This window comes from Ursus maritimus, unplaced genomic scaffold (assembly GCF_017311325.1).
Source record: "Ursus maritimus isolate PB19 unplaced genomic scaffold, ASM1731132v1 scaffold_11, whole genome shotgun sequence".
NCBI classification, from domain to species: domain Eukaryota; kingdom Metazoa; phylum Chordata; class Mammalia; order Carnivora; family Ursidae; genus Ursus; species Ursus maritimus.
In genome coordinates this window covers 46867335-46885047 of record NW_024423453.1, presented here as the reverse complement: position 1 = coordinate 46885047, position 17713 = coordinate 46867335, and the positions used below count along the sequence as shown (strand labels likewise).

The 17713-nt window shown below is 39.8% G+C and overlaps 1 protein-coding gene across 2 annotated transcripts in view; it reads right to left on the bottom strand.

Annotated features, from left to right (window-relative positions):
• RAPGEF2 (Rap guanine nucleotide exchange factor 2) overlaps nucleotides 1-17713 on the bottom strand; it is a 229864-nt gene that overhangs the window by 138498 nt on the left and 73653 nt on the right. For both annotated transcript variants that reach the window (XM_040626406.1, XM_040626407.1), the window contains exon 3: nucleotides 11325-11381. In XM_040626406.1, the coding sequence (XP_040482340.1) occupies nucleotides 11325-11381 (57 nt within the window). The remainder of the gene's footprint in view (nucleotides 1-11324; nucleotides 11382-17713) is intronic.

Here is a 17713-nt window from a genome sequence, read left to right as displayed (position 1 = left end):
CAGAGGTTTTACAGCATTTTTACACATACAAATGATGATGTTTTTTCAAAAGAAAAAATGAAGAAGAAGTTCTAAGAACAGTACTTAGCAGGAACAGCAGTAAACTTTCCTACACTTTAAAGGTAAGCAAACTGATCTAAGACCTCACTACAGACACACGGGCAACGAAGTTAGCTAACAGAAGATTGACTATAATAGTTATCTAGGACTAACGCGGGGATTTTCTTTTGTCCAGTGGTTCTCAGGCTTTAAAATGCATACGAATCGCCTGGGATATTAATTCAGAATGCGTGCTCCCAAGCTCTACCTATTCCCCCCTATCCCACAGTCCATGATCGTGAGGTGGGAGATCCATCACACTGCCTTTTAAACAAATATCCTAGGTGATTCTTATGCATGGGGCTTGTCAACTTTGAAAAACCTTTAGGAAAACTGTCTCAATATTAAGCCCCAACAGCAACAAATGGCAACCAAAAAAAGGACAACTCTATCAATATCTATTCAAATACATTGCAGGTGTTGTATTCACCAGTGTTATTTTAATTTTTTCCTCAAGTAATTGTCTTATGCTTTAAAAATATGAGTGAAGGGTCGAAATTATGAGCTAAGGGGAAAAGCCGAATCTCGGAATAAACCTGACTGAGCATCTCCTAATAACCTAAGTCTTACCACCACCAGCAATGGGCAGAAGAGAGAAACCTAAGGATTAAAGAGGGACCGATAGCAAACTAGTACACTGCAAGTCTCTCTGATTAGCCAAAACCAACACTTAGAAAAGACCTATAATTTTTTAGAAGAACTACAACAGACAAGTGATTGGATGCCAATACAGCCCATTTTGCAACCTACAAAACGAAAGGCTCCAAAGCCTAGATGTATGAAGAGATACTCTGAAAGCCTCCTTTTTTTTTTTTTAATCTCATCAACAGGGAGAAAATGAACAAACCCAAACAAAACAAAAACAAAATATAAACAGACCATTACAAAATGATCGATTCACTCCCAGTATAATTAGATAGAAGGACTCTGAAGTAATCAAAAATGAATGATGCCCTTTTAGAACCAAGGCTAACCCAAGATGGCAAGTACAGCCCGGGAATAATGGTGAAGAGGCAAGCATGTCATCTGGTGAGGTTCTTTCCACCTTATTTCCTTCTACTCCTCAGCACAAACCCACCACTGCTAGCTGGCTGCTTTGCTGTCTCTCCTTCCCACCTCTGCCAATCTGCTAAGACGCGTGCCTTGCTCCATCTTCTCAATAACATCGAACCTGAAAGAAATGGCTCAAACCCTATTCTTGAACAAAATCTTCTCACTCACTGTTTTCCAGATTCCAAAATATTTATTCCATCTAATTTCATTCTATTTTATATTTTTCTCTATTGAATTCTTAGTCTTGAGGTATCTAGGTACCCTCCTCCAACGACACTGACCCTCCTTTTAGACAGGAACTGTGTGCTGCTTCAGGTAGAAACTGGGCACCATTTCAGTTATCATTTGCTCAGGCAGATCAGATCATGGCATGCTTCTGCTCATAACCCACCGTTCCCTAACAAGGGACAGTCCAAACCCCTTGGCATAGCACGTGAGGGAAGCAATACGTTGCCATGCAAAGCACAAAGGTTTTGGAACATATGCTCTTTCCTACTGGCCATGCGATCCTGGTGAAGTTAAATTCTGAGATTCTAGTTCCTTCAGTGTAAAATGGGGATATCGATACCTTTTCCACATTACTTGGATTTAACAAAACAGTATATGTGCAGTGCTTCGTATAATAAATACACAAAAAATACTAGTTCTCTTCATCTCTTTCCTTCTCTTACGACCCTTTCTAAAAGGGCCAACCTACAATTGTACTTTCTGTTCCTAACCTTGAATATCCCAACAGCAAACTTCACCCTGTTCAGCCATACTACACTTTTTTCCCACCAATGCCTCAGGGCCTTTGAACAAACCTGCTGTTCCAGCTTTTAAACAGTACCTTCTAAGCTCATTACTCATCCTTTGAATTCCCGATTAACTACCACTTCCTCTGAGAAGTGTTTTAGTGGTTTTCAAATAAAGTGAGTCACTTTCCTCCTCAGTTCCCAGAGCATTTTGTACATGTTCACATTAAGCAGTTGCCGGTATCAGAATATTTATTTTAGGAGTCTTCCCCCATTAGTTTTTAAACTCCTCTAACTCACCAGTACCCCCAATATATACACTACACAATGCTTGACTGGCACTCAGCTATATTCTTAATGAATTAATTAATAATTTAATAGACACCAACTCAGACATGGTATTTTTTTAATTAATTAATTAATTAATTTGACATAGAGAGGCAGCCAGTGAGAGCGAGAACACAAGCGGGGGGAGTGGGAGAGGAAGAAGCAGGCTCCCAGCAGAGTAGTGAGCCCCATGCGGGGCTCAATCCCAGAACACTGGGATCGCGCCCCGAGCCAAAGGCAGAGGCTTAACAACTGAGCCACCCAGGAGCCCCTCAGATATGGTATTAAAGTGAAAGTCAGGGGCGCCTGGGTGGCCCAGTCAGTTAAGCGTCAGACTCTTGGTTTCCGCTCAGGTCAGGATCACAGGGTCATGAGATCTGGCTGAGCAGGGAGTAGGGCTCTGCGCTCAGCATGGAGTTGGCTAGTCCATCTCCCTACCCCTGTACTCCTGCCCCACCTCCTCGTGCGCTCTCTCTAAAATAAATAAATAAAATCTTTAAAAAAGATAACGTGGAAGTCAAAGATGTAAGTGTCAATTTACTAGTAACCAGAAAAATGAAACCAGGCTAAAAGAACTTCCTTAGCAATATCCTGTATGTCCACACGGTGGCGATGTCTCCACATGAAAGAGCTGTGTGCGCTGCTCCGCGTTCCCTATTTATAAAGCGGGAAGCTAATACAAGCGATCAAACTGAAGTTGACAAGGGGATTGAAAGAATCATCATCAGCATCAAAACTAAACTAACTCAGCAAAGACGGCTATTAGAGAGCAAAAAGTAACATGAAAAGGCTACTTTATTCAGCTGTTAACACGATATGAAAATTTAATGTTTTGTGGAGCCCAATCAACCCAAAAGGGCTGTTTACGGCAATGAAGGCAAGGAAAACTGAGGAGAGAGGAAGACCTGTAACAAAACAAGAGTGGCAGGAGTGGGGCGGGCGGCTGGGGGCAAAAGACACTTAGCTAGCTTAATATTCAGCTCAAAACAGACATCTAAGGGGGGAGGGGTGGTGGCAACAAATAGAAACTGAAACATTGGTAAGAATGGTACCCTTGCAAAATTCAAATGATTTTGGACCAGAAATTAGTGCTTCCCCAGATGACCTGACAAAATAAGGCATGAGGAGGGCATGAGCGCTACAAGAAGGGCTCCCTCCCACTTCAGCAGATCAAGTGCAATACAGCATTGGCACAAGTCGGAAGTGGTCCAGGGAAGCGTAGAAGCACTTCTATGGTGCTTTCTATGGGCAGCATTAACAAGGGCTTTAGAACACAGAGAAGCAAAAACATGCAAATCATGGTGAGTAAGAATGGCCACCCATTCGAGCATCAGTGAAGTGTCTACAAGCAGTGGCTAGGAAGACCACTCAGGGAAGAAGTGGTACATAGCAATCACAGAGAGGGTAAGTACAACTAAGGCCTCAAACGTCAAACATCAATTTTTTGGATATTTTAGAAAGGATGTTATACCATATTCGAACAAAGCTGCCGGCATCCGAGAGATGCGGAGACAGGATTCTTACCACCTTTATGTGGGCAATCAGCTCCACATTTGGGGTAAAACATCAGAAAGGGAAATAAAATGAAGACTAACAAAAATTCCAAAAACTAAGTGGAAACAACTAGCAAGAAATTTCAGAGGGCCAGCCACCAAGTGCCCCAATCTAGAAAAACACCTGTTTCTTTTTCTGTGTCCACTCTCTGAGCAGCAGCACCCAACCAGAGGATAAAACCAGAAAACAGAAAATCTTCCTAAGTTTCTCCCTCTCCCCAACCTATCATCACATTCTTTTTGTGCCTCCCAACCCCCAAGCCTCTCACTCGAAGCCCTCTGCTTAAGTTCAGGCCCTCGCTGCTGCTCACCTATGCCATCATTACACTCTTCTGATGGGCTTAGTCTTGTACTCTCAAATATAGGATTATGCCAGAAACCAACATGAAAATAACTTTACTTATTAACACCAAATCATTCTCTGTTCTTTCACAGGAGTCAGACAGTCAGTTCACATCAGAGGTTTTCAATACGCACTTGCGAGCCCCTTGGGACTGCACGCTGTCCAACCCTCCTCTAACCACAATAGCTACTACTATTGAGCTAAATAGGATTTCCTATGAACAAAGTGTTCCGTGGCTTAAAAAAAGAAATTCAAACAATGGCCACCTTCCAATATGCAGATGGCTTTTCAGATACACAATAATTTTAATCTTTTTCAAATACATTACATCACTTTTGTTACTGGATTTATCAAAAAGTTTAATCATTAGTTGTTTTTGGTTTTTGCTCCTCTGATGAGGCTGTAAGCTATAAGCTGAAAGCAAAATATGTATTATTTATTTTTGTATGGCCAATGGCACAAAGTAAGCTCACCAGATAAATTAATGCAACACAGCATTGTAAGCAACCCTAACAATATTAGGTCAAAAGAAAGGTGAACCCACACTATTTTTACTAAGGCATAAAATGTAAAATATATTTTAGAAAGAGGTCTACCAAGAGTTACAGGTGTTGGTATTTATATTTCCAACCTGCAGAGAAGCAATTTTTATCATAAAATTACATACTTCATAGTATTTAATTATATATAAATATATAAATTCCCATGCTTATGAAAACACATTTAAAAAGTAGAGGGTAACTTTTTATTCTATTTCCTAAAAGTTCTAAATTATAAGGAAGTTACTTCACTTTTAAAAATAAAAACTTTGAGGGGAAAAAAGCACCATTTAACATTAAGTTTTTCAGAAAATCCTTATTCTCTACTCAATAGCAACTCAATTGCAGAGGCTTAGGACCCTGAAAAAGGAAAGTAAATAGCATCAGAAGAACTCTGAAAATTGATGAAAATATTAAGGCTACTTCAGCTTCATTTTGAAAAACAAATTGTATTTTGAAAACATTGGGAATACAGTAGGAATCCATTTTTTTGAATTGTAATTTACTTAATCAGCAAAATGAACAATGTAAACTATTGACGAACTCGTACAGCCAAAAATTCTGTAGGCTCATAAATGGAGTCATTCTTAGACATAAAATTCATTTAAAAAATGAAATGAAGGAGTGATGCCTTGGGAGCCAGTTATTCAAAACACTTTTTTTTTGAATGAAAGAAAAAAATGTCAATGCAGATTACATATTTATTACAGTAGATCAGTCATTTGGCTATATTAAGGGTGGAGGGATATATTCAAGAGCTCAAGAAATAATTTATCAAATTTAAAAGACCAGACAAATCTGAAAAATTTATGGTTTTGAGAACTACCAAGGGTCATGAAATTAATTTATAAAGCTGTGTCTTTTAGAATTAGGGACTGCAATTCCGTTTTCACAACAAACGTCTTCCTCAATTAGAGAAAACTGGTGCTCAGAAATTGAAGAGAATTGTAGACGTCCAAAAACTGAGTCAAATCCAAAGCTAGATCTGCCCAACCACCAAACAAGGGCCTGGACTGACTGCAATGATACTGCCCAATAGTTTACAGCACCACCACCCTGTTCTTGTCAGAAAGCAGGAAGCCTTATCTACCAACTATATATTTCTTTAAGTAGTTATATTTGAGAGTTCAGAGGTCTGTATGCCCTAACGAGTTTCACAGAAAACTGATACAAAGACTCTAACACCTAACATGTAGTCAGCTCTTTTATTACAAAATGAGACCATAATGAAAGTCTTTATTGGCTGATCTATCTATAAAAGGAGTATCTTCCTTTGAAATAAATTCAAAAAAATAGCAGAGAACAGATTCATGCCAATTTCCGTACTAGGCATGGCAAATGTAAGCCATAGTCCTTGCCCTAACAGAGTTTAAAACTAAATACAGTTTTGAAAGTTATTTACTCTTCCACTCACCACAGAAATAAAACATTTTCACTTAAAGATTACTAGTCAATATTAAAATATCAATATTGCTAAGAAGCCCTAAAGTATTACCACATGTACATAAAACAATCTTTCTAAGTATGTCCATATGTCGGTGTATGTATACGAGTGTGTGTATATTTGAATTTTCATACTTACATAGGGCACATGAGTACCCCACAACCTGCCAGACTTGGTGGCCAAATATCCTTGTACTACAACTCTATGCACAGGCTAACTCTTTAAAATTATCATTCCTCCATGTAAATGAAAATCTTAGGTTTCACCATTTTCTTCATACACACATACAAGTATAGCAAAATTATGGAAACATAGACAAGAAGGATACTCAAAAATTGTGATTACATCTTGCTAGGAAAGAAAGATGATTTGAAGTATTTTGTTTCTTTCCTTTTTTTTTTTTTTTTAAGAGGGGAGAGCTAAAGCAAGATGCGTAATGTAAAATAAAATAAATGCTTAGCCACATCAGGAAGGAAAAAGCTGTACAATAATTGGATATGGGCCAAAGTTCTTACAGATGGGAGAGACTGGCACACTTAGAGTCTGTAGGGAGGGGACAGGTGGAGAGGCTGGTAGCACAGGAGAGAACAGGAATAACCACCCTGCGCAGGGAAACGGACACCTCTTCCCCCTGGGGGGATGGGTGAGGCAGGAGGCACCTGCAGCCACAGACAAATTGGGCATCTGAGAACAGAAACTAAAGCCTGAAGCAAAGTCCCTGGAGGAAGAGTGGGAGGGCACGAAGGGGACAGCAGTGGCTTGGTGGCCTTGCAGAAAAGTGACAATTCAGGATAGCTGCTGTGAAAACAGGAAACCAAGCCAACAAATGAAAAGACTGCTACAAGCAATAAGGGCTGAGCTGAGGCTTGAAGTTCTAAATTGCACATTTACAGACTTAAATCAAAATGCTTGAAGAGACTCAATAGGCCTCAATGAAGCTTTTTTTTTTTTGAGGAACAATTTCCTCTCCTGCAATAAGGAGAGATAAACCCCTTCACAAAATGCTATGAAAACTCTTTTGGAAACCAAAGCATTCAGGCAGACATAGATGTGGAAAATGAGCACAGAGGTCGAGTTACACATTTTCATACTGTGGGTGTGGGGTACAGGCACACACTTTTAAAAAACTGTAATGGTTGCATTTCTGATCCAAAGGTTTTAGCACTTCAAATGTATCTATAAATTAAACGGAAATCATGAGGTTGGTTGGCCACTAAAAAACTAAAGCTCAAAGGACATATTGCTTATTTCATTTCTTGAATTAAATACTTTAAGTAAAATATCTCTAAATAAAAGTCCGTCAGATTAGGAATTTATATTACCTAACTCCGTATTCCCAAGTGAGCAAAATACCTAGCATATAGTAGATAACAAACGAAAGGAAGGCAGAAATCACCTGATATTCTCATCCACTGTAGAAAGTTCAACTAATCTTATCTATATTTCTGGTACAGAAAAATACTAGAATCTAAATGGTCAATTCTAAATTTTTTAAAGTTCAATTTCATCAGAACCACAACTCTCCCTCTAATCTTGAAACATTTTAAAGCGGCATTTGTGTCCTGTTGGTTTATGCTAAAACAATGACACCATGGGAGTTAGACATTACTACCATAATGTCTTCCTAACACAAGTCTAAAGCAGCTAAAAAATTGGGAGACCAAATAGTAAATTATCAAAACACTGATGACGACAATGACAGTAGCAGCTAACATTTTTTTAAAAACTTTCTGTATTTATTTAAGGGGGAGGGGAGGGGCGGAGGGAGAGGTCTCCAGCAGACTACCTGGGAAGCAGCTATCATCTTTACGCACTTACTACACATGCAATGTTCTATATACTTTACACCTGGTACTGATATTGTCCTCGCACCAACACTAAAGAGTAGGTACTATTATTATTGTTCCCATTTTATAGATGAGAAAAATGAGGTACAGAGTTGGATCAAAAGAGTATTATATTTACCTGGTGAAATTATTACAACCATAGACTTAGAAGTTACCAGCACACAAACATAATAAGGAAAAGAAAATGCTCATCACTTGGTCATAAAACCAAAGTCTGAAAGTCTTTGATAGTCTGGCTATACTACATTCTTAAAGCTCGAGGGGGGGCAAGAACAGACAAGTCATTTCCCTCATGAGTTAATAACAACAGGTCCCCAAAAGAGGGATAGTATTATTAAGTTATCACAGATTTATATGTACCACAAATACAGGCATTCTTTAATTTTCAAAACTGAATTTACACGAATTGGTAAGAGCAGAAACATGTCTATTCAAGAATCACAGAAGAGAACATTACAATTACCCTCATCACAAGATTGGGTATGATTAAGTGGGATCATGATTAAGTGATCTACAATAAGTCTCTGTGAATTTTTGGTCTTACGAAATCATGATCTCCTGAATATCCCCACACTGTTCATTGCTTACTAACACTGTCACCTAATTCTAACCAAAAATGAGCAACTGCTACAAACTCTAGCCTAAATGCAATTAATTTAGGATTATCTAAGACATGGCTTTGCCTGATCAGCATAACTCACATTTACCCAAACTGACTTAAAAAAAAACAAACAACTCAGGTATATTTAAAGACCCTGTAACCTCCTTCAATTTAAACGAATAATAAGTAACCATTGCTAGGGACTAGGATAATGGTGGGTTTCATCCCCCCCGGGACGCCAGCAGCAGGGAGGGATGATGTGCCTATACTGACCCGCACACAGGCAACAGAATTTTTTATGATATGATATGCCATCATAAGAAATGTCTTATGATGGCATGAAAACGGCCGGAAAACGCTGGGGAGTGGTAACAGCTAAGGTGACAGAATCACAATGTCTAGGCTCAAATCCAGATCCCACTTTCAACAATGAGACCTTGGCAAGTTCCTTAGCCCCTAAAAGCCTCAGTTCCTTCATGTGCAAAACTAGGGTGATGACAACATCTACCCCACAAGGCAGCTGTAAGGAATAAATTAAATGTAAATTAATGCATGTAAAGCACTTATTAGACTATGTGGGAGACAGGAAGTCCTTGTGAAATGTTTGCTATGACCTCATCATCAATACTACCAAAACCATGTTTTAAGGGGGGAAGACAAAGGAAGAGAAAGTTGACACTTACTGCCACTAGACTGCTTCAATAAAAGTTAATAATATTCCTCAAAGATTTCCAACCCTGACATTTGTACACCCCATTCCACTGACAGCTTCCAACTGTTCCTAAAAGAAACAAATATTCTAAAACATTTATATCTTAATTTCTTCAAGAATAAATATGCTAAGGGCATTTGCCTCTTCCTAGTTTTCTCATTAATACATATATCCTGGTTACGTACTCTTCTTCTACATTTGATGTACATTCTTTTAATCTCTAGATGGGATATTTACAGTTGCCTGTTAAACAGCCCCTAGATGTCACAGTTTCCTAAGTTACAACCTAAGAATCATCCTAGCTCAGATCAGATCACCTGTATCTTCTAAATTCCATCCCTGACTCCCCCATTCCTTTAGTTAGACTCCGTTCAAACATTACCCCCTCAGATTACTTTGATTGTCTCCTCACTAATCTCCCTGCCCAGCCATTCAATCTAATCCACCTTTGTATTTTCAGAGAGGCACACGTATCATCTTTGTGGGGAAGAATGGGTCACATCATTCTGCTGCTTGAAAACTGGCCACCTGGCTACAGATTAAAAGAGATTTAAGAAAAATATCAACCAATAAATAAACTGTAAAAAAAGATTTTTGAGACAGAGATTTTGAATATTTTCATGATATTAAAGAATTATTTTTTAAGGTTTGATGCTATTATTGTGGTTAGGTTTTCTGTTTAAGTCTTTATCTTTTAAAGGTAAAGACACATACCGAAATTGACATGAATGAATTGCTTTATCTAGGTTTACTTAAAAATAATCCAGTTGGAGGTGGGAGAGGGGGAGTAAGAGACGAAACATAACTGGCCATCAGTTAACAAGGTTAGATGATGCATACATGGGGGTGCATTATACTACTGTCTCCAATATTGTGAACATTTGCAATTTTCCATAATAAAATGTTATTTAGAAGGAAAAAAACACATTTCCAATTGCATAAAGAATCACAACTGGTATTTTTAACAACACATTCACAAGCAAATACGACTGTAGCCTGACTCTTCTCTTAATTTCTCATCCTGACGCACACCCACATGTCAGTGGCCCTAAACTTGCCACTGCATTTGGAACATCGGACCAGGCCCCTTCCCCTCTCTGTGTCTCCGTACTTACTGTTCCTTCTGCCAAGAAAGTCTCTCTAGACCACCAGATAGACCTTTGAGACCTAGTTCAAAGGGCCACTTCTCTGAGACTCTCCCCATTCCCCTCAAGGCTTCCCTTGGACTTCTTCAGCCCTTAGTACCTATCTATATTCTCAGTTCTTCTGGTTACTTTTTGTTGTTGTTATTTTCCTTTTATTCTATTTCTACCTCCTTCAAGAGATTATAATTACAGCCTCCCTAAGGGGGAGAAGCTGTATTTCATTTATTTCAATAAATATTCCCTATAATATGCACGGAAAGTAGTAATTATTTATTTAATAAGGGCTTTGAAAAATAGTAAGTCAACAGAACAACAGCCAATCATGGCAAACGTTATTAATAAGATAATATCTGCAATAAACCAGTTTATATGTCCTGAATACAATATATTTACCTGCAACATGTTTATCACATTTTTAAAAAAACTGTTGTAATTTTTCAAGGAATATGTTACACATCTTGAAAGAAATATCAGTATTATTTACAGAACAAACTAAGCCCAAAGAGAAGTGGACAGCTGATTTTCCTTTTTCTGAAAAGGTTTTAAACTAAAAGATGACATTTATGCTATCATTAAATCTCATTTGATGTGGTTGTGGGAACATGTATTTTGTCCTGCTGGAAAGACCACCCTGTTTTTTATTTCATAATGATAAAAATGTCAAAATACTCCATAATATTAAATAATATCTCTGAACCATAAGTGAGAGATATAAAGGTATAGATGGGACCTTAGCAGCAAAGGACCATAAACTTTTACTTTACGACAGGTAATAGCTAAAATGTTTTACATTTCTAAATTACAAAAAATAAGTTAATGCAAAATTAAGGTAACACTGACTTAGCCATTACTAATACTTCTTGACACTTTAAGGAAATTATTTACTTATTGCAATATACACCATATAAAGAGAAAGAAAACACCTACTAGTATAAAACTTCATTTGCTTCGTGTCTTTCATATCTCACAGTCTCACACATTAACCTGTAAAAAAAAAAAAAAAAAATAGAGACATGAGTTCAACGTATGTTATGAAAAAACACTCTAGTAGGTTAAAAACAAAAGAGACATGTAGTCTAGAAAGGTAAGATTACTTTATATGGATTGCCACAATCATTTATTAACTTCAAGATTAATATTTTTGGTACCCAGGTTAACAAAATATAATAAAATAAAATCTGGTAAAGAGATGCTAGAAAAAAACCATTTTGTTAGATGTCAATTTTGCCATGTTTATTTTATAGGGAACAAAATAGTATGTCCTTTACACTTTGAAAATGACATGCGGACAAATTAATGTTTTCCGAGGTAAGCAGAAAATGAGAAAAGAACCTAAAAATTAGAAGGGAGAACCTATTAATTTAAAAAATGATAATGACATTCATGTTAATGTTACTTACCAGTATGTAATTTCAGACAAAAGTAGGCTTTTATTAACTCAGTATATTTATGACTAATGATTAAATGGAGGCTTTACAACTTAAAGATTTGTTATTTTGGCTGATTCATCCCTGAGGAAAAAATTATGGAAATTATGGAAAACATGAATAAATGTTTAAATATTCAAAGTTACCTCAAGAACAGCATCTTCAAGAAGCAGCCTATTATTTTAAGCCCAAGTAAAATTTCCCAAAAAAACACAGAAATGCAAAAGAGAAAATGCCTATTCCTTCTTATGAAGGAACTAGCAAATAAAAAATGGGCTATAAAATGATTATTTCAACAGCACCTCCATTTTGGTCAATGGGGTTAGTGGTCTCCAATTTGTGAAACTCTGATTATCAACCCACAACCATTTTTCTTGTTTGCTGAATTCAATTACCACCACATACTCTTGATATTTCACTTGAAAACAACTCTCTTGGATATTCTTTTTCCTTGTTCTTACTACCACCACCCTACTTCAGAGGTCCTCTCAATCCCATACTTGAAACATTCCAACCGAACGTCACTTAACTGCAGGAGGCAGCATCAAACCTTGAATACACATCATGTATGTACAGATTGAATCACACCAATTCTTTATAAGAAAAGATAAGAGTCACAAGTGATAGGTCTAAAAATACCTGATGTTAAAATACACAGCAGCTCTGTCTTGTTTCCTATTAGAATGAAAGAAAGAGCCTTGCCCCAAACCTCTTCACTGGATCTCATTCCTTCAGGGTTACCTCCTTCTCCACATCGCCATCCATTTCTACCTCTCTCCTAAATCACTTCCTTTACTAAACAAACACATCTTAGCATCACCTATTGCGTAGGGCAGGGGGACACCTCTTTTGACCACGCATCTCCCTCCAGCTATTATCCACATTTTTCTTTTCCCATAACAAATATTCTCTTCTTGGACTCTCTCCATTTTCTCACCCTCTTATCACTTCTCTCCATCATTTGCTCCCTGAAACTCCAAAGCAAAGGCTCTAAAAGTTATTAGCATCCTCTGTGTTATCTAAATCCTTTCTGTCCTTATCTTAATTCCACTTCCCAGAGTGTTTGCTGACTCCCTTTTCCTTACACCATCATCTTCTCAAGGCTTCCTGCCCTCAGTCTCCTGGTTTACCTCTTAACTTCTTAGTCATTTTTTCTATCTCCTTTGGATTCTCCCCCCATTCCATTCCTCTACCTGACTTCTAAATGTTATCACCTCCTGTCAACCGTCTTTTCCTCTGTACCATGTAATCTCATCCAGTCTGTGATTTTAAATTTTATCTGTCAATGGATGACTTTCCAAACAATGCCCCACACCTAATCTCTCACTACAATACACACTCATCTAAATGCCTACTCAACATAGCCACTGGCTGTGTAACAGTGATTTCATGTTCAAAATGTCCAGAACAGATCTTAAACTTCCTCCCAAGAACCTGCTTTCCCACAATCAGTAGTATCCAATTGTGTAGGCCAAAAGCCTTGCAGTCATTACCCTTGCTTCCTCTTCTTTATATCCCATCTTTCTGCCAGCACCTGTTTCCAAAATATATCCTCTCAAATTGACCAAGTCTACAAATGTAGACGTCAGCTTCTACTTTCGTACACCTATGGTCCATTCTCCACTTGGCTTCCAGAGAAATCTTTCTAAACGTTAAATCAGATCATCTCACACTTCTGCTCTTGATTTCCACTACCTCTGGGAGAAATCCAAACTTCTTACCCTTGGTGCCTTCATGCACCAAGCCTTTTCCCATGGAGAGTATCTGCGGCATCACCACACTGTGGAGATTTCTGCACAGCTGCCCTGACTCAAATGTTACTTCCTTTGACTACAAAGTCAAAGCAGCCCAGCACCCATTCTTATGTGCATGGTAAGTGCTGGAAGGCTTGCTTGTACAAACACACCCTAAATGCTCCTGTTAATCACTCCCTTGAGACTGTAGAGATCCTGCCCTCCCTCTACAGTCCCTTCAAGCAAAATGTACAGAAGAAAAATTTAGTATTCAAAGTCAGGGGTTGGGGGTGGCCGACCAGAAGCATCTCCTTTGTAACAAAGAGTGTCCGGACGACAGGCTGTGAGCTCCTTGGAACCTGGCCATGCAGGGAGGGGATGGGCTACAGAGATTGCTAGGCTAGCTGCTACAGTATAAAAGCTTGCTGCATGCACATCCCTGCAACAGATGCTTTGTGTCGAGGCTGACACTTCAGGACTCCCTATAGTAAGTTCCCCCAATAAACCTATGTTTCACTGGCTGTCTCCAGGTCATTTCTTTAACCTCAAGGATAATCATCCACCCTTGGCCTCTGTTGGGGTATGACCACACAAGTGGTGAGCCAGTCAGGAACCCAGGAAAACAAAACAAAACAAAACCATGAGCACCAACATGTGAGAAAGGAAATAGGGAAATCTGCAGGGGAAATCCCAGGTTGCCCATCCACATCTATGTACGGCCCTATAGCCACTATCCTTGATGGATAAGCCCACCACATGGGTATAGGGAAGCCCCTGAAAATACCAAAGGGTCTAGAGGAAATTTTGACCAAGATAAATTTGACTAAGAAAAGGATGGATGCTCAGCTGCCATAGTTGGGTGACCCCTCCTGTCTGTGTAGGGGCTTTGAAGAAAGTATGCCACCTACAGGAGAAATTGCATTTAGAGAGGACTTCTAGATTAACATAAATGACACTGCAGAACCTTGATAATTGGCTTGAGGAAACAAGATATTAAATTAAAAATTCTGGCACACAGAATGGCCCAACTGAAGGGTAGTAAATTGCCCTGGCAAATGAGTTCCCATGGCTATCTCTAAGCCAGCCTGGGATCCCAAGCTGTGGGACCCCACTAAGAGTTCTACCAAGGAAGAGACTAATTAGACTGAGCCCATAAAAATTCCCATTCTCTTGGCTCAGCCTCTTGTTACCAACCAAAACGAAAGTAGAGCATCCATGCCCATAGAGTGTGGAACCCTGGAACTTGCCCATGCCTAAGCACCAGCACAGACCACAGTGAAAGACTATACTGAACTGGTAGAATTGAGGGATAAATTCAGACAGAAACCAAGGGAATCCATGGTGCTATGGTTTCTCAGTAACAGGACATGGGCACTGAAGGCAGTTAGCTTTTGGTCGGATATGTCCAAGATGGTGTTCATTACAACATCTGCTTTAAGGTAGCATCCCCACGGCATCATCAGTGAAGGTCACATTACCCGTTTACTCTCCTACATGGCATGGGACTGTAAATTAGCTTAGCCTAACAAAGGGGGGGCGGGGGTGTGCTGACTCCCCTTTACAATGGCAGACTATGGAAGAGCTCCAGCATATCCTACAAGAGCTGTCTATGCTGAACATTACAGAGGTCTCAATAAGGAACTGTTTGCCATAGATAGAGATACAGTGGAACAGTCTGCCCCCGATCATTGGTAGGGGGCACTTGTGTCCATCTTGATCTCCTTTTCTTTTTTTTTTTTTTTTAAGATTTTATTTATTTATTTGACAGAGAGAGACACAGCCAGTGAGAGAGGGAACACAAGCAGGGGGAGTGGGAGAGGAAGAAGCAGGCTCCCAGCAGAGGAGCCTGATGCAGGGCTCGATCCCATAGCCAGGATCACGTCCTGAGCCAAAAGCAAACGCTCAACGACTGAGCCACCCAGGTGCCCCCCATCTTGACCTCCTAATGGGGCAGCCTGTGTCACAGGCTGAGAGGGCTGCCACAGACCTAGGGGAAAGAGAAAGTTCAGAAAAAGAGGTATCAGGGGGCGCCTGGGTGGCACAGCGATTAAGCGTCTGCGTTCGGCTCAGGGCGTGATCCCGGCGATCTGGGATCGAGCCCCACGTCAGGCTCCTCTGCTATGAGCCTGCTTCTTCCTCTCCCACTCCCCCTGCTTGTGTTCCCTCTCTCGCTGGCTGTCTCTATCTCTGTCAAATAAATAAATAAAATCTTAAAAAATATATTTAAAAAAAAAAGGAAAAAGAGGTATCAGAAAGGCAGGGATGAAGGAAAGGGACTCACAGGAGAAGGAAACAAAGAAGAGGGCTATGCATATTACCTGTTGTCAGATGTAGTAAGACCTCAGGGCAGCAGGGACCCCCTTGAGAAAGCCAACAAACAATCCAATGCAGTCCCTGTTGGGCTCTGTTAGAAATTAAAACCTGAACAGCAATTTACAAAGGGCACCCTCAGAGGGAGGACGACGGGCGCTTTCCCTATGAACAAAGGAAGAGGCAAAGGACAAGGACTGCTGGTTCGAGCTGCTGTCACCTGCATGTCTGGGGACGGGAGGCCACCTGTCTGTCACATGTAGAACTCACCATATATTGGTCTAATAGAAACAGAGTGTTTTGGCTCTGGTTGAAACCAGTGCCAAATTTACTCTCCTTTATGGAAACAACTACTTTCAAGGGCCCATCTCTGCCATCGATGGGTGGGCAGTGATACCGTCCAAATGAAGCAGATTGCAGTAACCGAGGACAGGATAACCCCCACCAAAGACCCATTTGGTGTATATAACCCCAATACCCAAATATATTCTAGGAATGGATGGCCTCTCAGCAGTAACATTACAAACTACCTTCAGGGGAATTCAAGTTGAGGGTACACTTGGTCAAACAAATAATAAGAGGAGATGCAAAATGGACAGCTGTAATACTACTTGTCCCACAGACGGTGACAGCAATTAAACAATATCATCTCCCAGGAGGCCATGAAGAAATCACAGGCATGATTAAGGAATTAGCCAATGTGGGCATTATATGACCAACTCACAGTCTATATAATAGTCTCATCTGGCCTGTGAAGAAACCAAATGGAACATGGAGAATGACCATGGATTACAGAGAACTAAACAAGGTGGTACCCCCTCTTCATGCAATTTTGCCCAACAACATGTCACTTGCTGACTTGAATTGGGGAAGTTTTAAGTACATATAATTATGTGTTAGACCTGGCTAACACCTTTTTTGGTATTCCCATAGCCCCAGAAAGCCAAGAACAATTCGTTTTCACCTGGGAAGATATATTTATATATTTATTTATATGAGTACTTATATAGCCCCATGATTTGCCATGGCTTGGTGGCCAGCAACCTAAGTCATTGGGCAATTCCAGAGGCAGTCTGTTTGTTTCATTACACTGATGATCTAATGTTAACCTCTCAGTCTTTTTCTACTTTGCAGTCCACTGCACCAGACTTGCCTTCTCACCTAACGAGTTAAGGATGAGCAGTCAACAAAAACAAAATACAGGGCCCTGGCTTACCGGATAAGACAGAAGTTGTTTCTGCAGAATTACTGATAAAATACAGGCACACCAATGCCCCACCATCCCAAAGCAATTGCAAACTTTCATATGTCTCTTAGGGTATTGGCATCAGTTTTTCCCTTGCCTAGCTCAACTGCTTCCACTTCTTTATAGACTGGTTTAAAAAGGAGCCCAATGGGACTAGTCCTCAAAGAAAAGGCAAGCATTTGAAAAAGCCAAGACGGCTAATAAATAGATCCAATCCTTAAGTGTTCTTGTACAAGGACAGCCACATGAATTGGATGTAGCCAGTTACCCAGAAGGGCTTGAATGGAGCTTGTGGCAACAGCAAGGGCACAAAACTGTGCTACTAGATCTCTGGACACAATCATAAAAAGGAGCTGAGACCCAATACAGCATTTTAGGACAGGAGCTGTGTGCTATTTACCATGCCTCACGGCAAGTAGAAAACATGTAACTAAAGGGATCCCAGTAACTGTTCACACCCAGTATCCAATAGCAGGATGGCTAAAGGATACATCCCAAAAGCCCAAATCAGGCAGCGCCCAGATCCAAACTAGCTGAATGGCATGCCTACTTGCAACAGTGTAGTACCTTGACACATAGCCCCCTTCCTATGGCGCTGCA